The 24,789-nt window shown below is 36.8% G+C and overlaps 5 protein-coding genes across 8 annotated transcripts; all 5 read right to left on the bottom strand.

The window, feature by feature from the left end:
- Positions 1-1,729: 1,729 nt before the first annotated feature.
- LOC113169052 (free fatty acid receptor 2-like) lies at positions 1,730-2,647 on the bottom strand. Its single transcript, XM_026370182.1, has one exon. It carries the CDS (start codon positions 2,645-2,647, stop codon positions 1,730-1,732), a length of 918 nt encoding a protein of 305 aa, XP_026225967.1.
- LOC113169803 (sialic acid-binding Ig-like lectin 5) lies at positions 2,632-24,766 on the bottom strand. 4 transcript variants are annotated; one of them, XM_026371518.1, is made up of 11 exons: positions 24,672-24,766; positions 24,317-24,401; positions 23,016-23,363; positions 22,225-22,524; positions 21,837-22,100; positions 21,195-21,473; positions 21,013-21,106; positions 20,766-20,819; positions 20,464-20,632; positions 20,230-20,285; positions 2,632-2,654 (listed from the first exon to the last, which is right to left on the bottom strand). In XM_026371518.1, exons 2-10 carry the CDS (start codon positions 24,357-24,359, stop codon positions 20,247-20,249), a joined length of 1,590 nt encoding a protein of 529 aa, XP_026227303.1. In that variant the 5' UTR covers positions 24,360-24,401; positions 24,672-24,766; the 3' UTR covers positions 2,632-2,654; positions 20,230-20,246. The 4 variants fall into 4 exon arrangements, with proteins under 4 accessions (XP_026227303.1, XP_026227302.1, XP_026227304.1 ...); XM_026371517.1 differs by lacking the exon at positions 2,632-2,654 and adding an exon at positions 18,901-18,983; XM_026371519.1 differs by lacking the exon at positions 2,632-2,654 and adding an exon at positions 18,909-18,983 and having other exon boundaries at positions 20,212-20,285.
- LOC113169051 (free fatty acid receptor 2-like) lies at positions 5,405-6,814 on the bottom strand. Its single transcript, XM_026370181.1, has 2 exons — positions 6,789-6,814; positions 5,405-6,261 (listed from the first exon to the last, which is right to left on the bottom strand). The coding sequence occupies exon 2, from the start codon at positions 6,128-6,130 to the stop codon at positions 5,405-5,407; it is 726 nt and encodes a 241-aa protein (XP_026225966.1). The 5' UTR covers positions 6,131-6,261; positions 6,789-6,814.
- LOC113169807 (free fatty acid receptor 2-like) lies at positions 10,095-13,428 on the bottom strand. Its single transcript, XM_026371522.1, has 2 exons — positions 13,235-13,428; positions 10,095-12,560 (listed from the first exon to the last, which is right to left on the bottom strand). Exon 2 carries the CDS (start codon positions 12,551-12,553, stop codon positions 11,630-11,632), a length of 924 nt encoding a protein of 307 aa, XP_026227307.1. The 5' UTR covers positions 12,554-12,560; positions 13,235-13,428; the 3' UTR covers positions 10,095-11,629.
- On the bottom strand, positions 17,390-20,205 carry LOC113169806 (free fatty acid receptor 2-like). Its single transcript, XM_026371521.1, has one exon. The coding sequence runs from the start codon at positions 19,081-19,083 to the stop codon at positions 18,127-18,129; it is 957 nt and encodes a 318-aa protein (XP_026227306.1). The 5' UTR covers positions 19,084-20,205; the 3' UTR covers positions 17,390-18,126.
- Positions 24,767-24,789: the final 23 nt, after the last annotated feature.

The raw sequence follows: 24,789 nt of genomic DNA, 5'->3' as shown, positions 1-24,789 counted from the left end.
GAATAATGTGGCCCAAATAAACACTGATACCTATTGAACAACTTGCAGCCCCACCAAAAACGCAATAGTATTATTTGTCACTTCCAAAGGTAACAGAGGTATTAGCAGCAATTTCTTCTAAAAAGTCACTGTAATACTGTACTGCCATTTAAAAACAATCTGGTGCTGGTGTAGCTTTATTTAAATGAACCATTTTTTACAGTTGTCACCTTGCTGCATTAGCAGCTATTCACCTTATCAAAACAAAGGTTAATTTAGTTCACAGGAAAAAAATGATTACTCTAAGATATCATGTTTAATGACCAGTAAGTCAAATAGAGATGGACATGGTTCAGAGTCACTTATCCAGCTCCGACTGTAAGCTTTATCAAAAAGGAATGTTTTAAGTAAAGTCTTCAATGTAGAGAGAGTGTCTGACTCCCGAACCTGAACTGGGAGCTGGTTTCATAGGAGAGGAGCTTGATAGCTAAAGGCTCTGCCTCCCAGTCTGCATCCGGAAACTCTCCATACATTTACATAATCAAATCATTTACTATTTACTATAACGTATCAGAAATATAAACACTTGAACACAAATCAGTGTGATGATATTAACCTGAAATGACAGAAACCACTTTGGGGAAAGTTTATTTAATTTTTACTTTTTTAGTTTTCCTCATGTCACAATTACTGATGTGAAGTAGGTGGGACGATGGTGGCTTCACTTTTCGAGAGCTGTGATTGTCATCCATGTTGAACTTTATATAGAGTCGTATAATTCAATTAACTTTATAGTCAAAGAGGACCAAAAGTGCTGTATTGTATATTACAGTCAAAATATTTTTCACATTTCAAGTTAATATTGTGTAAAGAAATTAATCTTATGCAGCTTTTTATCCAAAACATAGATTTATTTCCAGCAACTTTTCAAGTGACTCTGAGTGTTTCAGCAAAATGCTAATTAATCAATATCTGTGATTTTCAACTTAAATTTTCACACTTATCTTTATTTTTTCTATCACTTATATACATGTTGCAATGGCCACTTTTTCTCTTTCCAGACTACTGGAATGCTACTCTTGATTTTGTTATTCCTCTTCTCAGCCTTTGGGAATTTCAACCGCTCATTTGCTGCTGGGATGAAGTTCTTTGTCTCGAGTCACGAATGCAGTAACCAAAAAGTTATTTTGCTTGTGTACCTCACATTCATCATCCATCTTTTTTGGGGAATTTGCATAGTATGTAAATATCAACATGGTAGGCACATCAGACAAACTTCAGCTGAAATCATCTTGTCTATAACGCATATCGATTTTCGCACGTGCCTCTCTCTGCCCACAGCACCACTGTTGTTCCCAAAGATCATTTACACCAGGAAGCAAACTGTCTGAACAAAGGTTTTGGCAACTTGTGCTTCTCTTGGTCCAACATACTAGCCTTCCTTGAAGGTTTGTTCATATGAAACAATTTTAATTCTCATATAAATATAATTATATTTAATACTACTAATGCGCTAATAATGGACCCATTCATTTCCAGGAATTTTTTTTACATTAACTCTTGTTGATTTTGTGAGTTTAACAAGATATTTTAAGTTTGTGGGACATTACTTCATATATATGAAAAATAGTTCAATATACCCGAAGGTGAAGTTATTTCTTTAACAACTGCTGAAGTATTAAACAATACCATATAATATCTGTAATATACAGTAAAGTAATACATGTACATTTAGTATATTTTGAAAGCTTTAAACTTTACTGACATTTTTGGACTGCATTTGTAATCCTGCAGCAGGGGGTCTTTGTCTCCTGAAAATGAACTTTTCACTCCTGCACTGGAAGGTGGAGGAGGAAAAATAGAAGATGATGGGATCAATACAGGTGTTGAAGGTGCTAAGTAGCAAGGCGTAGTCCCTCCATGGTGGGCTCATACCTTCGAAGTAACCCACTACATGAGAGACATTGTATGGTACCTCACAAATGAGGAAGACAGCCAGAGTCCCCAAGGCCATGCCGATGGCCTTCTGCTTCTGCATCTGGGATATTCTTGGACGAGTGAATAGAATCCAAATGCTTCTCAAGTAGCAGTAAACACAAGTTAGAAGAGGTACTAGGCATAGAACAAAGAAAAGCTCCAAACGTACTGGGAGTAGGACCTTCAACTGCCTCTCTGTGAAGTTCCCATAGCAAACACAAGAGTTTTTGTTGGCCAGTGATGGGAGTTCCTGGACGATGACAGTGATGCTGCAGTGTGCTGTTGAAATTATCCAGATAACAGCACTGATCACTATCGCATACACAGGCTTGAGTAGCTGATGATAGGCAATAGGATAAGCTACTCCAATAAAGCGTACCACACTGACTGCCATCAGCAGCAAGGAGCTGGTGTAGATTGTGGAGAAGAAGGTAAGAGAGGTGACGGTGCACAGGAAGTAGGGCAGAGTCCATATCATGTTGGAAGCTGCTTCATGCATCTTGAGAGGAAGGATGATCAAGAAGAGCAGGTCAGAGACAGTGAGATTGAGCAGTAGGATGTCTGTTGGAAGTGGCTTTGAGTAAATCTTGACACTGAAGGCGTAGAGAGCGAAGAGGTTGGCTGGTAGTCCTATCAGGAAGGAAATGATATAAACTGAGAGAATCACTTCACTCTTCACAGGTAGTTCCATGATGACCCTAAAGAGAAGTAAACAAAGGTAATTTTAGTACCATTGATCAACTTGGTGAATCAGTGATGTCTGTATGAATGATTTAGTCCAAATCAACATTGATACCTACTGAACAACTCCATCATTGTAATCATATTTTACAGAGGTATTGGCACCTAATTCTGTCACTGTAATACTGTACTGCCAGTCAAAAACAAACTGGTGCTAGTGTAGCTTTATATAAATTAATAGTTTTTTACAAATGTGCTTCCTTGTCAGCTTTTATTTTAAATAACAAAACCAGTCTACAGTGTCTGATGAGGTAATCATATTGACTTACCCAGCAGCAGAAGGATGGAAGAAGCCAAAAGCTAAGATATGAGCTGTAACCCATATGCAAAACTGCAGCTCACATCGACCTTTATATTGGATATGTTAATAAAGTACCTCCTCCTGCAAGATCTCTGCTGGAATAATTGTAATCAAGATAATTAGGTTTTGAGCTCATTAGGCAACCAGCCTGCATGTATTAAAAGATACACCTACACTACAAGCTCACAGAAGAAGTCGTCATTTCAGGTAAACAAACAGTTTTTCTGCATTCACAATCAATTTAGGACCTCCTTTTCTGACTTCAGTGTCCCAATATTGGATTATTACTATAAACATAAAATAGTTACACCTATACTCTAGTAGCTGCTTGGGAACAGATTCACGCTTGGTTTCCTTCCTGTCAGTTCAAATAATATTAGCATCAGTTTAGATCAAAACAAGAGCATGCATCCGTTTGTGTTACTATTTAAATGACTGTAAATGAGATTTAAGCTATTTTGTGTAAATGTGTTCTGCTATTGGCTGTGGTCAAGTGTGCAGTCGGTTTGAGAGCAGCTGCAGATGTCTGCTGATCAGCGGTTTAGATAGACAGACATTTATCTTGCGTGCACGCCCTGGGAGAAATCATATTATAGCTCTATTATAATTCCATGCTCTGGTAATTAAAGAAACAGCAGAACAAATACCCTAATGCATGACTTGAAAGCTTCAGTATGAAGAGATTTTAGTGTGTTATACTGTTGAAATGAGTGATGGTCTGTTGTGTAAGAGACAGGGTGGGAGATCAGCAGAGAGCCAGTTTCCACAACAGAGAGACTGCTAAATAATAGATTTTTAAATGAATTCACCATAAACTCCACACAAAACCCAGCTTCATACCTTAAGAGGCTAGTAATAAAACGTAGCACAAACATAATCTATGTCAGGGAGCAAAGTCTGTGACATTTTATGTAAATGAATGTTGCATCAAACAGCAAAACCAAACCAGGTAACCACTCGAACCGAGAGCATGTAAAAAGAAAAAATATATAAGTAAATATGTCTCATACACACAATAGTTAATTTATTTTTAACAATTAAAAAACAGAGGGTAACTTACATGTTTTTTGCTTACAAACAGCAGTCTGGTGTCATTTCCTAGGATCTGTTTTTTAACTGGGCTACTTTTTTTTTTTTATCCAGGAACTACATTATTCTTTTTTTAGTCTAATTTCCATGAATGCTCCAGTGTATCGAGGCCTTAGTCATAGGCTTAAGCTCAACTTTTTCATTATTATCTCGTGTGATTATTATTTGTTACTACATCACTGGATGCGACCAGAGACATACAACCAATCAGAAGTCCCACTCCAGTTTGATTATGAGCGATGCAGGAGAGAGAAGTATCTCGTAAAGTGCTGCTGAAGGACATTTTGCTCTGAGTTGAATTTATTAATGTGACACATTTGTCTTCTGAGCCATGAGTACAAGTGTGGTTTTGGAAGTAATTAAGTAAAATAGATGCACTGTAGTATAGAACGTGTAAAACTTAATTTTAGGATATGTTGTTCTTTTCAATTACTTTGAGCACAGTTTTGTTTGGATGCAGAGTGAGTTGGTTTGTAGTCAGGAACTACACAAAGTGTAAATATTGTGCTTACAAAATGCTAATTAATCAATATTTGTGATTTTCAACTTAAATTTTAACATTTATCTTTGTTTTTTATCACTTATATACTTGTTGCAATGGCCACTTTTTCTCTTTCCAGACTACTGGAATGCTACTCTTGATTTTGTTATTCCTCTTCTCAGCCTTTGGGAATTTCAACCGCTCATTTGCTGCTGGGATGAAGTTCTTTTTCTCGAGTCACGAATACAGTAACCAAAAAGTTATTTTGCTTGTGTACCTCACATTCATCATTCATCTTTTTTGGGAAATTTGCATAGTATGTAAATATCAACATGGTAGGCACATCAGACAAACTTCAGCTGAAATTATCTTGTCCATTACGCATATTGATTTTCGCACGTGCCTCTCTCTGCACACAGCACCACTGTTGTTCCGAAAGATCATTTACACTAGGAAGCAAACTGTCTGAACAAAGGTTTTGGCAACTTGTGCTTCTCTTAATCCAACATACTAGCCTTCCTTTTTTCCATTTTTAATTCTTATATGAATATAACTATAATTAATACTACTAATGCACTGATAATGAACCCATTCATTTCCAGGAATTTTTTTTACATAAGTTCTTGTTGATTTTGTGTTACTTTTTTTTAACAAGATATTTTAAGTTTGTGGGACATATATATGAAGAATTTTTCAACATACCCATTGGTGAAGTTGTTTATTTGACAATGGCTGAAGTATTAAACAATACAAATATATACATATAATATCTGTAATATAACAGTAGAGTAAAACTATTAATGCTGTATATGTACACTTGGTATATTTTAAAAGCTTTAAACTTGACTGACGTTTTTGGACTGCATTTGTAATCCTGCAGCAGGGGGTCTTTTCCTCCTCAAAATGAACTTTGTACTCCTGCACTGGAAGGTGGAGGAGGAAAAATAGAAGATGATGGGATCGATACAAGTGTTGAAAGCGCTAAGTAGCAAGGCGTAGTCCCTCCATGGTGGGCTCATACCCTCGATGTAACCCACTACATGAGAGACATTGTATGGTACCACACAAATGAGGAAGACAGCCAGAGTCCCCAAGGCCATGCCGATGGCCTTCTGCTTCTGCATCTGGGATATTCTTGGACGAGTGAATAGAATCCAGATGCTGCCCAAGTAGCAGTAAACACAAATTAGAAGAGGTACTAGGCACAGAACAAAGAAAAGCTCCAAACGTACTGGTAGTAGGACCTTCAACTGCCTCTCTGTGAAGTTCCCATAGCAAACACAAGAGTTTTTATTGGTCAGTGATGGCAGTTGCTGGATGATGACAGTGATGCTGCAGTGTGCAGATGAAATTATCCAGATAACAGCACTGATCACTATTGCATACACAGGTTTGCGTAGCTGATGATAGGTGATAGGAAAAGCTACTCCAATATAGCGTACCACACTGACTGCCATCAGCAGCAAGGAGCTGGTGTAGATTGTGGAGAAGTAGATAAAAGCTGTGATGGAACACAGTAAGAAGGGCAGAGTCCATATCATACCAGAAGTTACTTCATGCATCTTGAGAGGAAGGATGATCAAGAAGAGCAGGTCAGAGACAGTGAGATTGAGCAGTAGGATGTCTGATGGAAGTGGCTTTGAATGGATCTTGACACTGAAGGCATAGAGAGCGAAGAGGTTGGCTGGTAGTCCTATCAGGAAGGAAATGATATAAACTGAGAGAATCAACTCACTCTTCATGATTAGTACTATGATGACCCTATAGAGAAGTAAACAAAGGTAGTCAACTATTAAAAATGATGACACATCATTTTATTTTAGTACCAGTAATGAACTCATATCTGTCTTGGTGAATCGGTGATGTCTGCATGAATGATGAAGTGCAAATAAGAAATATTTAACTTATCTACTGAACACTCTAAGTATTTATAATCTTTTCTGAACCACATCATTATAAATGTTGCCCCACCATTGAAAACAAAGTTGGATGCTATATCACTCCCAAATGTAACATAGACATTGACAGCTAATTATGCACATGACTCTTATTGCAACAGCAACCAACAACTACAGTATTTGGTGCAGTCGTAGCTTTATTTAAATCGCTTTTTAATTTTGTTTGAGTATCATATTTTACAGTAATGAGCCATAATTACCTTTCTATTTTTTATAGCAAAACCCATCTACAGAGGTTCATGAGGTGATCATGTTTACTTACCCAGCAGTAGAAGTGCAGAAGAAGCCAACAACTATAGATATGAGCTGTAACTAAAATGCAAAACTACAGCTCATGCTAACCTTTATATTGGATACGTTAATAAAGTACCTCCTCCTTCAACGTCTCTGCTGTAGATCATGATAATTAGGTTTCCATTTCATCAGGCTACAAGCTTGCATTTACTGAACTTTACACCCACACTACAAGCTCAGAGAAGAAGTCATGGGATGTTAAGTCAAGTGACGGAAGCCTATAATGTGGTCAACTCAACAGCCCTGACTTACCTGAACTACTTCAGCCAGGTCTACAATCCTACTTGTTCACTGCGCTCTGCAAGCGAACTATGTTTTGTGGTCCCCTCACCTGAAAAGATCCCAGGCAAAACGTTTTAGCTCTGTGGTTTCACGATGGTGAAACGACCTACCCAACTCTGCATGCTCATCTGCCTCACTCTCAATTTTCAAAAACCTCCTGAAAACAGAACTCTTCCGAGGCTTTCTCTGCACTTAAACCCCATGAAACTGAAGCATATATTCCTAGAACACTATACTTTAAGGTTCTTCTCCTTTGCTTAGATAATTTGTTTGCTTTGTTCCTCACTTTTCTTTGGATAGTCTGCAAAAAAAAAAGCTAAATGTAATGTTTTTCAATTTAGGACCTTTTCTTCTGATTTCAATCATCCAACACTGTATCATTACTCTAAACAGAGAATTGTTACACCTATACTCTCTGCCTGGAAGCAGATTCACTCTTGATATACTTCTATTTTTGTTACCATCAGTTAAGAACAGATGATAAAAATACATTCCTTTGTGTTAGACGTTTAAACTGCCATAGGCAGTAGTGTGTTTGCCATTTAAATTATTTTGCAAAGTTAAGTCAGTGTAAAAATGTTCAGCCACTGGCTGAAAAAAATGTTGCACAAGAAAATTATGTAAATAAAATGGTACACTTGACACTACAGTTTATTCACACCTTGTAAAAATAACAGTTTACAGTAGCTTAAAGTTTTTTTCTGTTCAGTTTATCTAAGTGTGGGTTGCAACTTGTGTATGCACAGGGTGCTGTGAGTGTAAGCTTAAAATATAAGTGTTTCTCACACATTCCTCCATCGCTAATTATTTTCCTTGTACCCGGGGCGTCATGAGGATTATCTATGGATATAAGGAGGCAATCATAATATACAGTTAAAATATTAAGAAATTTCTGACAAAAAAATGGCTATTAACTGCTGAGTGTTGATGATTTTCTGTGATGAGGCTTTTTAACTGGTCAGAACACTTAATTTTTCTGTTTTAAATTTGATATGTTCTTAGTAAATTCAGTGTCTTTGGTGTATTAGCATTGCCCATCATTCTTTTCTTTGATGAAAACCACAGAAGTAGAGAGTTTTCCAGATCCATACTTAGAACAGTTGGATAAAACTGGTACCCTTCCGTTAAAGTAAGAAAAACCCAGAAAGGTCACTGAAATAACTTAAAACAAAAATAACAATAAATCAAAATTAACTCTTTTAAATATGTATTAAATCTATTAAATAAATATGAAACACGTAAAAGGTAAAGGCTGCAAGACAATCTCCAAGCAGCTTGATGTTCCTGTGACTACAGTTGCTCATATTATACAGAAGTTTAAGGTCTGTGGCCAACTTCCCAGGACGTGGCCATAAGGAGGAAGGCTCTACTGATGAAAGCCAAACATAATAAAAAAATAAAAAAAAAAATAGAAAACGCATATTGAGAAACCACAATGCTTCTGGGACAATGTTCTTTGGACAGATGAGAAAAGAAAAATACACTGTACCTACTGTGAAACACGGGGGAGGTTTGGTTATGTTCTGGGGCTGCTTTGCTCCATCTGGCACAGGGTGTTGTAATTCTGTGCAGGGTACAATGAAATCACAAGAGGTTTAAAGAGTTTTAACGTATTCTGGAGCAAAACATGCTACCCAGTGTCAGAAAGCTTGGTCTTTGTCACAGGTCATAGTCCCCCAACAGGATAATAACCCAAAACACAGCTAAAAACACCTAAGAATGGCTAAGAACAAATCTTAGAACTATCCTGAAGTGGTCTTCTACGAATCCTGATCTAAATCTTATCTGTGGAAGGAGCTGAAAGTTTTTGACCAGACCAGTTTCCTTAGATCGTCTCGCATCTCAATTGAGATTACAGGAGCTCTTCTCTCTGAAATCAAAAGTAGATAATGAAAAATAAATCTGAGAGTCCACTTTTTGGATGAAGAATGGTAGGAAGTAAAGAGGTGTACTGTGTTAGAGATGCATGGTGCAGTACTTAAGAAATTTTGATTTTCGGGTGTTTTCCTTTTCAATTACTCTGAGCACAGCCTTGGTTGGGGTGAACTATAAGAAGTGTAATTATTGCGCTTGTGTCCCCCCTGCTGGCCAGAGCGCAAATTACAATGTCTTTTGAATAGTTTCTGTATGTGGATGTACTCTGTCCACTTGCAGTGGCTAAAACTTTAAAGAGAACTGTCATGTATTTCATCTTTATGTAGTTTATTGTATACAGTTTATGATCCCCCTCCCTCCCCCCGTTTGGAAAACAGTCACAAACACACACACAAAACAATGAAAAATGTGATTCTTCAAAGTGCATGAACCCCACCAGGTGGCAGCCATGACACACAGTAATGAATCATTATAATAATTTACTGAACAGTGGACAAACCTGGTCTAATAACTTTGGTAAACATGGTTTTTACCATTTTAGAGCTTGCAACGACAAGGTCTATCAAAACAATCTGGGGATAGGTCAGGGAAGCAGGAAGGTAGTCTTAAATAGGCAAAAGGATTGTTGTCATAACAGGTAGAGACATGCAGAACTAGCACACTTGCACCAGATTACTGTAAGTGAAGGCTTTTTTAACATTTGAATGTGGTTGTTAATGTGCCAAAAGGATTATCTGTGCCCTGGTATGCATAAGCATGAAGCATATAAAGAAGAAACATAAAGAGTGTGGCTCCTAAATGCAGACAACTGTGCCTTTTTGCAGTTTCTTCTATCGGTTAATCTCACATGTAACCTGAGAGCACCATTTGGTATGCATACTGTTGCACCAAGCTAGTTTGAATGAGCTCCTCTTTGCACAGTCACGTACACATAGGTTGATGAGGTTCGTAGACATTCTTTGCCTGTCACTATTTTTGCTTGACAACAGTGCAGGAATCAAAGACAGACATTTTCTACAGCCTGTAATTACCAAGAAACTCCTTTTTAAAAAAATATATGTATTTATTTATTTTTTGCATGTTTATCACACTTAAATGATTCACATCATTAAAAAAAAATTTAATATTATACAAAGATAAACCAACTGAATACATAACATAAACAATGATTTAATTTTTTAAGGAGGGAAAAAAAAGCCAACCTGCCTGACTCTATGCGGCATCTTTGGGAGAAGGAGAAAACCAGTGCTGACAAAAAAAAAGACAAAAAGTCTCGTCTCACATTTCCAAAAAAAAAAGATTTTCCCCAAGACAATTGGGCAAATATCCTGGGTACCGATGAAAACAAAGTTTAACAAGGTTTAAACATCCATTGTGGCTTTAAACAATTTTGGAAAGAACAGTGGGCCATTTCTCCACAGCAATGTAAAAGACTCATTGACAATTATCTGTCGCCTGCAAATGTGTGAAAAACTGTTAATACGTTTGGGGCAAATTATTTTTCACATAGTGCCAGGGTGGTTTGAACAGGGTACAAATGCTTTTTCACAGTAATCCTCCATATACTGACACTGCCATCCACTGAGCCACACAGCAGTGTGAAGAAGCTACTTGGATGGGTAGTGAAAAACACAGCAGTGTGGTTCTATGTGAAGATTCTCAATCATACAGATGAAGTTTTGTGGAAGTTGTGTTTGACCTAACTACTTGTCATGATGTGTTACACCACTCATCTATGTAGCTTCCTTATTCATGAGCAATGGGGCTAAAAGCAAAAAATGCTGCAACGTAAAAGAAAGTTGAAAATTGTCCAATGCACTTGAGTAAAATTGATAAATACTTTGAAATTGAGATAAGATAACTTAATTTTGAACATACGTCAGTGAAAGTTTGTTTTAACTGTCTCCTTCATTATGTATTCTATTACACTGTTAAATAATATAGTATAATTCAGTCAAACATTCTGATAAACAAAAGTAATGTTAAATATAGAGAACGTCCTCTGAAATCAAATGTACACATAATCACACAAAAATGCAAGAAAAGGTAAAATAAAAACAGCCATTTTTGCTGAAAGCACGTTGGTCATTGATACAGGAACCAAATAATGTTGTTTTGCCTCCACTAATGTTTAATTTAGTTTGTGAATTTGCATATTATGAAAATCTTAAAATGGTAGGCACATGGAAAAAAAACAGAAATTATCTTGTCTATTACGGATCTTGATTTTCATATGTGTTTCTGTCTAGGAAGCACCAGGAAGCAAATTGTTTTTGATAACCGGTTCTTCTCTAAGTTCAACATACTAGGGTTCTTTGCATGAGTTTATACTTTACTTTGCGGAGTAAATAAAATTAGTTATAACATAAATAATATCCTGTTATTACAACACATGTTAAGAAATTGGACATGTACAAATTATTTGTAATGAAATCCTATTGACAGCAGTCCTTAATAACTTTGCATGTGAATTTAAATGTTGCTTTGCTGAGGTCATACTTAACAAGACATTTAAAGGGTATAAACCTATGTTTCATAAAAGAGAAAGAGTTGTTCAGTAGTATACTCATCAGTCAAGTTGCACATTTAACTGCTAAAGCAATCTTTAAAGCATTTATGCTGAATATGTTCTTCTATTATTGATCGTATATTTTACTCTTTTCCAGAGTTTGCATCCTGCATTTGTAATCCTGGAGCAGTGCGTCCTTTCCTCCTGAAAATAAACTTATCACTCTTAAACTGGAAGGTGGAGGAGGAAAAATAGAAGATGATGGGATCGATACAGGTGTTGAAGGCACTAAGTAGCAAGGCGTAGTCCCTCCATGTTGCGCTTTCATGGCGGAAAAACCCCACTGCATGAGAGATATTAAATGGTACCACACAAATGAGGAATACAGCTAAAGTTCCTAAGGCCATGCCAATAGCCCTCTGCTTCTGCGCAGCAGAAATCCCCTGGCGAGTGTATAGAATCCAAATGCAGCTCAAGTAGCAGTAAACAGAAATTAGAAGAGGTATCACGCAGAGCACGAAAAAAAACTCTAAACGTACTGGGAGTACAACTTCCAACTGCTTCTCTGTGAACTTCTCATAACAAGCAGTCATGTTTTTGTTGGCCAGTGATGGGAGTTCCTGGGTGATGATAGTGATACTGCAGTGTGCTGTTGAAATTATCCAGATAACAGCACTGGTCACTATCGCATACACATGTTTCCTATTACCTATCTTATGATAGGTGATAGGAAAAGCTACACTTACATAGCGTACCACACTGACTGCCATCAGCAGCAAGGCGCTGGTGTAGATTGTCGAGAAAAAGGTAAAAGCTGTGACGGTGCAAAGGGAGTAGGGTAGAGTCCATATCATGCCTTTAGCTGCTTCATGCATCTTGAAAGGAAGGACGAGCAAGAAGAGCAGGTCAGAGACAGTGAGATTGAGCAGTAGGATGTCTATTGGAAGTGGCTTTGAGTAAATCTTGACACTGAAGGCGTAGAGAGCGAGGAGGTTTGCTGGTAGTCCTATCAGGAAGGAAATGATGTAGACTGAAAGAACCACCTCACTCTTCACGGTTAGGTCCATGATGACCCTAAAGAGAAAAAAACAAAGGTAGTTAACTATTAAAAGTAATGACACATGATTTCATTTTTCTCATGTCTCATGTCTCTCTTGGTGAATCAGTGATGTCTGTATGAAAGATGAAGTCCAAAAATAAAATACTTTCTGTCATCTACTGAAAAATTTTTAAAATGTAAAAGTATAAAAAGTATTTATAATCTTTTCTGAACAACCGCATCATTGTAAATGTAGCCCCACCATCGAAAATTTGACCCTTTCATCACTCCCAAATGTAACATTGACGTTGACAACTAATTCTGCCAATGACTATTACTGTACTGCCAACAACAACTACAGTATTTGTAAAAGAAAAGAAACATTGAGCTTGTTTCTGACACCTACTAACCAGGCATTGTTAGTAAACCTAAAACCTTTCTGAACAACTACATTATTGTAAAATAGCCCCACCAACAAAAACACAATTGTATATTTCCATCATACACATAAAAAAGGTAAAGGCAGCTAATTCTGTCAGTGTAACACCAGTTACAGTCAAATACTACAGTGTCTTTTGCAGTTGTGGCTTTATTTACATCAACATGTGCATCTTAGTATCATATTCTATTGAAATCAGTCACAGTTTTTTTTTTTTTTTTCCATAGCAAAAACAATCTGCTGTTTGATGAGGTAATCATATTGACTTACCCAGCAGTCGAAGTGTAGAAGAAGCAAAAACTAAGATATGAGCTGTAACTAAAATGCAAAACTGCAGCTTGTGTCAACCTTTATACTGAATATGTTAATAAAGGACCTCCTCCCACAAGATCCCTGCTGCATGTATTCAAATTTACACCTTTACCACAAGCTCAGAGAAGAACTCATCATTTCCGACAAACAAATTTTTTTCCCACATATACAATCTATTTAGGACTTCCTTTTCTGACTTCAATTTCTCAACACCTTACCATAAACAAATTATAGTGACACCCATATTCTTGTAGTTTCTAGTGTCAGAGTCACTATTCATTTCCTTCCCGTCAGCGCTATTTATCAGTTAAGGCAAATAGGGAGGTTGAAATATGTCTCTTTGTGTTACAGGAATCACAGTAAATGTGTAAATATGGTCAGACAATAGCTATGGTCATTTATGTTAAAACTATAAAAGGAAGTAAGACTGAAGTCAGACAGTAATCAGCTGACTATTTGCGAGCAGCTGCAGATGTCCTCTGTTTAGCGGTTTGGATAGTCAGACATGTTGTAATACAAGCTCTCTGAGAAGTCTAAATAAGGTTTTGTTATCGCTCCATGCTTTGGAAATTAAAGAAAGAGCAGAACAAATAGCGTCATCTGTGACAAACTTTCATTGTGGAGAGAAAAAACTGTCCCTGGTGTTTTTGTACTTTAGTATTTTATCATTGAAATAAGTGATGGTCTGTTGTGGATCACCGCATCTGCCACATTCACTACACCTCTGACAATGCCGGTATTCTGCCGCCTTCCTGGTGAGCTGTTCTATTACTGTTGCGGTGTAGAGTTTCGGCTGGTCGACTTATTCCTTCCAAAAAATCATTATCATAAACGTGAAGTCTGTCCACACTTTTCTGTCAGGGTTTCTCTCGCTACAACGGGCTGATAGTGATTTATTAGCAGGAGTGTGATAGAGACACAGAGTGGGAAATTACTTAAAAGCGGCTATTTGGTATAATTATCAAGTGAGTTTCAGGCAAAGCAGTATAAATTTGTTGGTCTTTTAGCTGGGTCACTTATTTCCTCAAAAACTGCATTATTCCTTTTAGTGGAAACTAAATTGAGGGAGAACAGTACTTTTTTGTATTGATAATGAAGCTAAAAGCATGGCTTTTTCTTTGTGTGTTACTAAATGAGTGTTTCTAAAAAGTCTGTGATGTGCCTATATTTACACTATATGGTCACTTTAATGCAAATACATTGAAACTTTCCTACTGTTTTTTAAGCTTAGGTCAACATTTGTATCATTATCTTGTGTGATTTGTATTTGTTACTACAACACTGGATTAAAAAAAGCATGGCTTTTATTAAGACAAAGTTTGGAATAATGACTGCCACAACAAAAGAAAATTATAAAATGTTCACGTTTGTACAGCAGGTTTTACTTAAAGGACAGAACAATGGAACAACAGAGCAGAAGGCTAAACTGCAATAAATTTTTTTCAGCTGATACTAAGAAGCTAATATTGCATCACAATGTAAATCGAATTAGCTACTTAAACTGAAAGACAAAGCACTACAAGACAAAACAAGACATTAGAAAACTAAGCTTGTGGGCTATTCTCAAATGTTGGATGTAAAGTTGAGTAAAAGTACATTCTTGACATTTGACACAATATTTGACAAACAAGTCAATAATATCTTAATAGCTGTTCTGGAGATTTCATAACAGGAGTTCATGTGTGCTAAATGGGTAAATACTTAGGACACTTATCTGCGCAGATTCTCAATCACCCAGATGAAGTTATCTGGAAGTTGAGTCATTGCAACTGCAAATAATTTCTTCAGACTTGAGAAGCTACTTGAATGGGAAGTGAAAGTTTCCTTGTGGCAAGAAGGAAGTCCAGTTGCCACCCAACTTCCAGCAATACTGAGGGAGTTCGTACAATTCAGTTAAAAGCTCTTGTGGTAATATTAAGATTATTTGATCTGTTTCAATGATCCAGAATAAAGTTTCAATTTCACCTATGTTACTATCTATTGCTTGTCTTTTGTGGTTCTGGTACAGAAATCACCCAAATCAACCCTGAAATATGTGAGTAACCAGACAGTGTGAACTAAGATCACACAAATGAATAAGTTCCTGACAGTTTTAGCTGTCACACCCAGACTGCAGGGAGGTTTTCTCGTCTGGACAGTAATTTATAAAATGACATTTTGGCATGACAGGGATCTGAAGAAGGCATGTTTTTTTTTTTTTTTGCATGCTTAATAGGATAATATTAATGGACTTAATCTCTGAGGTAACTTTCAAAACTACCAGTCGTATAATCCCAATTTAAAAAATGTCGGACACTGTAAAAGATCCACATAAAAACTGAATACAATGATTACCAAACTCTATAAACCCATATTTTATATACAGTAGAACATATAAAACATATGAAATATTTAAACTGAGAAAAATAAGGTTGTTTGGAAATTTATGCCATGAAAATGCATCGTTTAAAGACACCCTCAAATAGTGGTACATAAAAGAAGCTATTAGTCAGTGTGAGACAGACCGCGGAAGATATGACGAGAAAAAATGCGCAATAGTGTCATCTCTACTGACGGAGACAGAGAAAGAAATAAACAGACAAAAATAAACAGTCGTGCACTGACAATGAATTACCCACGACACTAGCTTAAAAACTCAATCAGTGATGAAGAGAGTTCACTGACAGCTGGAAGAAAGATACTCTGAATTAACTTGAATCCAGTGGAAACCACAGCAGACAGGGAAACAGGAAAAGCTTATTTCATCATTTTGGGTTCTTGATTATTTACAAGGTGTGTTCAGCATGTGATGTAATGAAATTATTGGACAGTAAGAGCCCCAGCAACATGCTGAGAAGTTGAAGAAAACTTAACTATATGCTTTGACAGGCTTTATTAATAGCTTGCCCATGTGTGAACACAGGAAGAGACTATAGAGGAAACTCATTTGCCATGGTAGAAATACCAGTTAACTTGAGAATGAGGTTATGTCTTGTGTGTGGTGGTTGTGGTGGTGGGGGGTATAGTGACGCTTCAGTCTCACCTGTTAGCTCACTGAGATATCTTGCTATGGAAATGGTGGTTTCAATAATTTGTCATCTGTGATAGTGAGCGATAAGCCAGTCAAAAAAGCACACTGAGTTGTTAACTGTGAAAACCACAAAGAAGAGTTTGCTGCAATATTTCCAGTTATTTAGCATATCTGAAAAAACTTGAAACAAAAATGACAATATTACAGTATTTCTTTGGAGCTGTTAGTATTATCATGGTGGCCATAAGTGGAGCAGCTGGTGCTGGTTTGGGTGTTTGTGCAGAGGTCGGTGTTTCTCTGGAACAGCTAATGCCAGTGCTTCTGTCTAGTTATGGCACGACTGTGCTGAACATTGCTGGTGCTGATTTAAGTACTTGGGCGAGTACTAAATAGAGGTTGATATTCTTGACTAAACCCTCTCAAACCAGTCGGGCAGCCAACCTGAGAAGGTGGGAGGGTTTCTGTCTGGGTAAGAGCCTCGAACAGATCACCAGGCCAGTCACAGACTTCCCTACGCTCTGACTTTAGTTTATTTAAGTTTATTTAATCTGTGTGTTTACCTATCAGCCAGCATGCAAAGCCTAACTCACCGCAAGATTTGGGCTTCTGACTGTACTATTATGATGTGACCAGCTTCATGATAGTATATATGTAACATCAAACCACAAAATGCATAATAAGGCCCCTCTAACCAAATGATTTGTTTTGTCTGGGTTCATGTAAATATAGTTGGGTATCGTCTGTGTAGCAACAGAAATGTAGTCTTTCCTAACAATATTGCCCAAAGAAGACATGTTTAAAGTAAAAAATATTGTTCAAAAACCAAACTAATAGACAAAATAAATTGCTATAGATAACATGAACATAATCTCTGAGGTTTTTCATTTGCTATCGTATTAACATGTAGATAACAACCTGTTTAACCTTAATACTTCCCTATGTAATTCTGTGTAATTATAAATGTCCTTAAATTAGACTGAACAAAGAATATAAAATGCAATCAAACAACCAGATAACACAAGTGGTTTAAACTGAGTTTAGAGAATGTCCTTTCAAATAAAATGTGCACACAAAAATTTGAATTACACACACACAAAGAACAATACACTTGAGAAAATGCGTTTAATTTATTTATGAATTTCAATGTCTATTTTCACACGTCTTTATTATTTTTTCTACTGGAATACTGGGATACTCTTGCCTTGGTTAATCCTTTCTGCTATATCTTGCTTTGCATGTATCATTTCATTAGTTTCAGCTGCTCATTTACTGCTGGGATTATGTTCTTTAGCTCAAGTCATGTATACAGTAACCAAATATTGTTATTGTGCTTGCGTACATCACATTCACCATTCATGAATTTGCATATTATGTAGATCTCAACATAGGCACATAAGATTAACTTTTAATACGCATGTTCATGTTGTTATGGATCTCTGTCTGCTTACAATGCCAGTTCTGTTTGCAATGGCCAGTTACACCAGGAAGCAAACTGTCTAGAAACAGCAGAAAACAAAGATCTGTCATATGTTGGATATAAATATTCTACTGTTATCACAAACTGATAATCACATTAACAACTACATTTTCCCAAACGTGTTAAGGTCATACCTAACACTATGTTGTATATTAAGGTATGAGATTTTCTTCATAAATATTAAGAATCGTAAAAAAAAAAAAAAGAAAATAAAGAGAATTGTTCAATATACCCATAAGTGAATTTACCTCTTTCACAAGCAAGTAAAGCAATCTTTAAAGCATTACTGATAAAATATCTGTAATATAAAATAGAATAATAACATTTGTGTCGGATATGTACATTTTGTATGGAAAGTATATTTTAGTCTTGACTGACGTTTGTGGACTGCATTTGTAAACCTGAAGCAGGGGGTCTTTGCCTCCTGAAAATGAACTTTTCACTCCTGCACTGGAAGGTGGAGGAGGAAAAATAGAAGATGATGGGATCGATACAGGTGTTGAAGGCACTAAGTAGCAAGGCGTAGTCCCTCCATATTGGGCTCTTACCGTCGATGTAACCCACTACATGAGAGACATTGTATGGTACCACACAAATGAGGAATACAGCTAGAGTCCCCAAGGCCATGCCGATGGCCTTCTGCTTCTTCGCCCGTGATATCCTGGGACGACTGTATAGTATCCAGATGCAGCTCAAGTAGCAGTAAACACAAGTAAAAAGAGGTACTAGGCATAGAACAAAGAAACTCTCCAAACGTACTGGGAGTAGGACCTTCGACTGTGTCTCTGTGAAGTTCCCATAGCAAACACAAGAGTTTTCGTTGGCCAGTGATGGTAGGTCCTGTATAATGACAGTGATGCTGCATTGTGCTGCTGAAATTATCCAGATAACAGCACTGATCACTATCGCATACACAGGTTTGCACAGCTGCTGATAGGTGATGGGAAAAGCTACTCCAATATAGCGTACCACACTGACTGCCATCAGCAGCAAGGAGCTGGTGTAGACTGCATAGAAGAAGATAAAAGTTGTGATGCTGCACAGTAAGAAGGGCAGAGTCCATATCATGTTGGAAGCTGCTTCATGCATCTTGAGAGGAAGGATGATCAAGAAGAGCAGGTCAGAGACAGTGAGATTGAGCAGTAGGATGTCTGTTGGAAGTGGCTTTGAGTAAATCTTGACACTGAAGGCGTAGAGAGCGAAGAGGTTGGCTGGTAGTCCTATCAGGAAGGAAATGATATAAACTGAGAGAATCACTTCACTCTTCACGATTAGTACCATGATGACTCTAAAGAGAAGTAAACAAAGGTTGTCAACCATAAAATTGATGACACAATAATTAATATTTGTACCAGTGATGAACTCATGTCTGAATTGGTGAATCAGTGGTGTCTGTATGAATGATGTGGTCCAAATAAGAAACACTTGTTTCTGATGCCTATTGAACAAAGATTTTAATGTAGATTTGAAACCATTCTGAAGAACCACATCATCAAAAAAACAATTGGAACCTTTAATCACACCCAAATAGGGGCTGAGGCTAATTCAGTAGATAACACTATACTAGACAACAACCACAGTATTTGGTGCAGTGGTAGCTTTATTTACATCAGTAATTCCCATAAATCATCTTAAAGTAATCTATTGTAATCAGTCAGTTTCTTTTTTTTTCAATAGCAAAACCAATATTCGAGGGTATATGAGGTTATAACAACTTACCCAGCTTTGGAAGTGTGGAAGAAGAAAAAAAAAAGGTCTTAAAAAATAACTCTCATAAAAGGGAACTAGTTTTCAAATTGTGTCCGAAGATGACCTAATATAAATATAATATAAAATGTGCTGGAAACGGCGAGCTATAGTAAAGCGAAACACTGGGCTTTACACTCATTCTTTACTGAGCGCTGAGTACACATCAGTTGGTAAATATTAACTAAAATGCAAAACGGCAGCTAATGTCGACCTTTATATTGGATATGTTAATAAAGTACCTCCTCCTGATAATAAGGTTTCAACTTCATCAGGCTACAAGCCTGCATTTGGTGAACTAACACCTACACCACAAGCGCAGAGAAGAAGTCATCATTTCAGATAACAAATAGTTTGTCTACATTTACAATCAGTTTAGGACCTCCTTTTCGGACTTTAATATCCCAGCACCTTACTATAAACACAGTGATATAGTGATACCTGTACAGTAGTAGTTGCTGGGAACAGATTTACTCTTGGTTTCCTTCCTGTCAGCTTGATTTATATTAGCATCAGTTAAGACAGCTCGACCAGGTTAGGACCAAAAGATAAAAATCCTTCCCTTTGTGTTAGGGGAGTGTACAGTGTTTGACATTTAAGTTATTTTGCCAAAATCAAGACAGTGTAAATATGTTCAGACAGTGTGTGGGGAAAAAAAAAAGTATATTGTAAACTATAGATTATAGTATGATATGAGTATACTTTAATATTTGAGACCATCTGCAGATATCCTTTGATCAGCGGTTTGGATAGCCAGCCATGTTGCAATACATGCCCTGTAAGAAGTCAAAATACAGTTTTAATATAATTCTATTCTTGGGAATTAAAGAAACTGCTAAACAAATATCATGTGTGACTTGAAACCTTCAGTATGCAGAGACAAAACTGTCATTGGTACTAGTGTAGTATTTTAGTGTTTGTTGTGAATCACTGCATCAGCCACATTCACTATACCTCTGACTTTGCCAGTATTCTGCCGCCTCCCTTGGGAACTGTTCTATTACTGTTGCGGCGCAGCGCTTCGGATGGTCTACTCATTTCTACCAAAAAGTCATTGTCATAAACACTAGAAAGTCTGTCCACTTCAGGGTTCCTCTCTGGTCTGCAAGGACTTGATGGTGATCTATTAGCAATTGTAGTATAGAGAGAGAGAGTTGAAAATAATTTTTTTTTCGTTCCACTGTCCCCAACAGCAACAACAAATAATACAATCATGTATTTGTAATGAGATTAAGAGAGTAAATAGTTTTCTTTACCTTTGAACGGTGTATCTGAGTTTTCCTAGGACACTGTCTTGATCACTTTGTGGCCTTAAATTGATGCAACACATGTTTTTACTTGTGTAAATTTAAAATAACGTCACGATAAACTCAACACAGAATTCTAGTTTCGTACCCTGTGATACTAGGTAAGTTGCAAACAATGTCCAGTGATCGTCTACAGGTAATTTAAACACACCATCAGAACACAACTATAATCTCTGTCAGGGAGCAGTCTACTGACCTGTCTGCGAAATATTTTCTGTAAAAGAACATTGCACCAAACAGCAAAGCCATTCCCACGAATAATAAAGCAGGTAACCAAGTGGACAAAGAGGCTGTAAAAAGGTAATAAAAGAAAATTTGTCTTTCACTCACAGACACACATTCATTAACAAATGTTAAATAACCCAGAGGGTAACTTACATGTTTTCGACAAGTTCCTTTTGGACAGCAGTTTGGTGTCATTACCTAATGAGTTCCAGGCAAAGCAATAAACATTAGTCTGTCTTTTAGCTGGTCTACTTATTTCCTCAGAAATGACATTTTTCTCCTTTGTGGAGAGAAAACTAGAGGCCGGTTTAGTCTCATTTCCATCAATTCTCCATATTATAGAGGCAACAGGAGCTGCCTTAGCGGAGCAGAAGCACCTCAGGACTTCTCCTGTCAGATGACATGAGGACTCAGGCAGGATTGCTGGCGCGTCTAGAAAGATGAAACAAAAAGATAAGAATGAAATCTCTTTTGAATATATGGTTTATAAAAATCAAAGATGCTAAAATGATGACATGACTTTTTCTTAAAATTACATAATAAATGTGTGTTCATAAAAAAGGTTTTCCTTGTGTTGTTTAAGAACAATGATGGAGCATATAGCTCCATAATTGTGCTCATGGTATTATGAGCTTAATGGAAAAGTTTCACTTTTAACTGTGTTAATATCTATTCCTTATTTTTTGTGGCTCTGGTACAGAAATCAACCAAATAGGAATACAAATTTATTTAGGTCTTCTTCATAGTTAGACTGTGTCAATAATCAGTTAGTATTATATCAATATGATGCTTTACGTTGAACATCCAGATCCAACCAGTCAGATTGCCCCACTCCGATTTCATTGTGAACGACGCAGGAGAACGAGGTGTCTCGTATAATGTTGCTGAAGGACATTTTTCTCTGAGTTGAATTTATTTTTTTGATCTGACCGTTGTGTCTTCTGAACCATGAGTACAAGTGTGGTTGTGGGTTACAATTAGCAGCACACTCTGCAGTGATACTGCCACCCTCTATCACTGGCTCCTTTCCTGCTGTCAGGGTTACCATCACAGGTTTATCTATGAGCATAAATAGAAAATCATAATGTACAGTTAAAATAATAAGACATTCCTGACAAATAAATTGTAATTTACAGTATTTTGAACAGGCAAACTGTAACTGCAACTGTAAAGTTTTACTTACATAAAACACTGAGTGTTATTTGCTGACTCTCTGTGATGATGCTTTTGAACTGTGCAGAACACCTAATTTTGCTGTTATGCATTTGATATATTCCTAGTCCATACAGTGTGTTTGTATGTAACCATTGCCCATTTTCTTCTTTGTTGAAAATCATTGAAGTAGAGTTTTTCATATCCAAACTTATGTGCCATTGAATTACAGGTGGAGAGAAAGGGCAGGAGTAGGTTAAACTGCAGTCTGCCTGAAAAATTTCCCCAGAAATGATTTGCCTGTGAATGGAGATTACGGGAGATCTTCTCTCTAGAAATCAAACGATAACAATTACAAAAAACTTACAAAAAAAATACTTCTTAATTCTTAATTCCAAAAATAATCTTTTTGGAATTAAGAATTGTAACTAAAAGAGATGTGCTGTATGTATGAAACTTGTATGAGTTTGATTTTAGGATATGTTTTCCCTTTTAGATTACTTTGAAGGGGGCTCAGATGTGTTTAGGAACAATGCTAAGAGTAAATATTGCTCTTGTGTCCCCCCTGCTGACCAAAGTGGATAACAGTGGAAATAAAATGTTCCCTTGTTCAATAATCTCTGATTAAAATGATTTAAACAGTTATTTAAACAATTTGAGGAGTTGTGGATGAATTTGATTCAAATTTAATTTTGCAGTGGTGTTTCCTGTGTAATGTTTCTCCCACTTTGAATGGATGCTTATCTTTAATAGTCAGATCCAATCTGCACATTTTGAAATTGTAAAGGCAGCTATATGTTACTAAACCTCACAAATACTTACCAACAGTGATAGTTACAGTTTGATCATAGAATTTCTTATTTGAGTCAGACTCTGGGTAAATCCACGCATAAATTTGTAGGTTGTTGTCGTCTGACCTCACGTCATTAATCATCAGCGAGCAGTCTCCTTCTGCAGCTTTTCCCAGTAATGAGGTGCGTCCTTTAAACTGTTCTGCCACATTACTAGACGCATACACTACAGGATAGTGTAATCTATGGTACTGGTACCAGATGACCCGAGAATAAGGTTTTGTCTGACATGGCACCACAACACAGCTCCCCTCTACTGCAGTAATTTTTTGGGGTACAGTGATGATCGAGCCTCTGACCTGCTGGAGAAGTAAGATGCCTTTGTGGGTCGAAAGCAGGAGGACAAAAAAGAACATTGATTTAGAAGACAGGAAGTATTAGTTGTTGTATTTGTGCCGTCGTTTCTTGTGAAAATGAAATAGGTGATGAATGTGAACACTGATGTGAACGTTGAAAACCACAGCACTGCTGCATGAACAGCGAATTTGCCTTACTGAACAAAACACAAACAAGTGACTTTGCAGAAAGAAAGTTACTCTAAAATACCATTTTTGAATTACAAAGATATATTAGCATTTGTGATATTACAACATATAAGTCTAAATTAAATCATTACATAAGACATCTTTTACCCTTTCTTTCTTGTATGCAGATACACTACTATTAATAGCTATTCTAATAAAATGTGTCAGCATCTTCACCTTAAGAAAAATCATGTCCATACTGATTAAATTACACTGCCCAGTAAAAAAGAAAAAGTCACACACTTTAATAGTTTGATGGAATAATTCAGATCATTCAGTATTTTCAGGTAGTCAGCTGATCTCATTCTTTGGAATCATAACGTTGCTGAACCTAGACTTGACCAACTGCAGTAAAGCAGTAGCAGAAGCTGCTCACTGCATCAGTTAAGGTCAAATAACTTGAAAAATAAGCTGAAAAATAATCATCCATGTGATAATTATCCAATGGAAGGCTCTTATCTCTTCACTTAGGTAAGGACTGGTGGAGACTTTTTCTTTTTTTTTGGACGGGCAGTTTATTATCAAACTGTATTTAGGTTGTGAAGAGTAATCCCACCTAAAAAGTTTTACAAGATGGTAATCATGTTTAAAACTGTCTATTAATTTTCTTCTTTTTAATCCAAACTCTCTTTGGTGTTGTATATTCCCTTGAAGATGGCCCAAATATTAGCTTGCAGCATACATTTTATTATTTATGTAATGTTTGTCATCAGAACCACAGATAGAAACAGATGAGGTTCAACATTACCGGTAAGCAAGCTTAGCAGTCTAAGCAGATGAGCAGTCCCCATGAAGGAAATAGTTGCTGTTCACCATTCAGTAAGTAACAATAGCTATAAAAATAGAAAACAATGACAGATTAAGATGATTTGTCTTGCATCTGCACATTACTATGCCATTCCACACCAATCAAATAGTATATTGATCACATATTATGTTGCTACGTCACTACAAATGATCAGATCTTCTATTTCTAACACTCCAGGTTTATTGAAGTAAAAAAAAAAACAAACATAACCTTTTAAGTCAATAAAAGCTCAGGTTGAGTTTAAGTAGTGTAAACGCATTTTTGAGGATGTGAAAAATTGCTGAAGACAGCTTACCTCGTCAGATGAGCTGCTACATGAACATGTACATGAATGCGGTGCGATGGCCTACATATGTGTTACAGTGCTCCGGTCTACCACTTCACCATCACACAATCCCCTCTACACGCCTTCT

The sequence above is a fragment of the Anabas testudineus genome, chromosome 16 (assembly GCF_900324465.2).
Source record: "Anabas testudineus chromosome 16, fAnaTes1.2, whole genome shotgun sequence".
Taxonomy (NCBI): Eukaryota; Metazoa; Chordata; class Actinopteri; order Anabantiformes; family Anabantidae; genus Anabas; species Anabas testudineus.
Note: the sequence above shows the minus strand (reverse complement) of the source record. Positions and strands in the feature narration are given on the sequence as shown.

Bases quoted from the DNA above. Each gene is read 5' to 3' on its own strand.
- LOC113169806 (XM_026371521.1), bottom strand. From the start codon at position 19,083: ATGGTTGACAACCTTTGTTTACTTCTCTTTAGAGTCATCATGGTACTA.
- LOC113169052 (XM_026370182.1), bottom strand. From the start codon at position 2,647: ATGGAACTACCTGTGAAGAGTGAAGTGATTCTCTCAGTTTATATCATT.
- LOC113169803 (XM_026371518.1), bottom strand. From the start codon at position 24,359: ATGGGGACTGCTCATCTGCTTAGACTGCTAAGCTTGCTTACCG. The intron at 22,525-23,015 runs GTAAGTATTTGT...TTTGATTTCTAG, and splicing joins AACTGTAACTATCACTGTTG to AGAGAAGATCTCCCGTAATC. The intron at 20,633-20,765 runs GTAAAGAAAACT...AATTGCTAATAG, and splicing joins CTCAGATACACCGTTCAAAG to ATCACCATCAAGTCCTTGCA.
- LOC113169807 (XM_026371522.1), bottom strand. From the start codon at position 12,553: ATGGACCTAACCGTGAAGAGTGAGGTGGTTCTTTCAGTCTACATCATT.
- LOC113169051 (XM_026370181.1), bottom strand. From the start codon at position 6,130: ATGCATGAAGTAACTTCTGGTATGATATGGACTCTGCCCTTCTTACTG.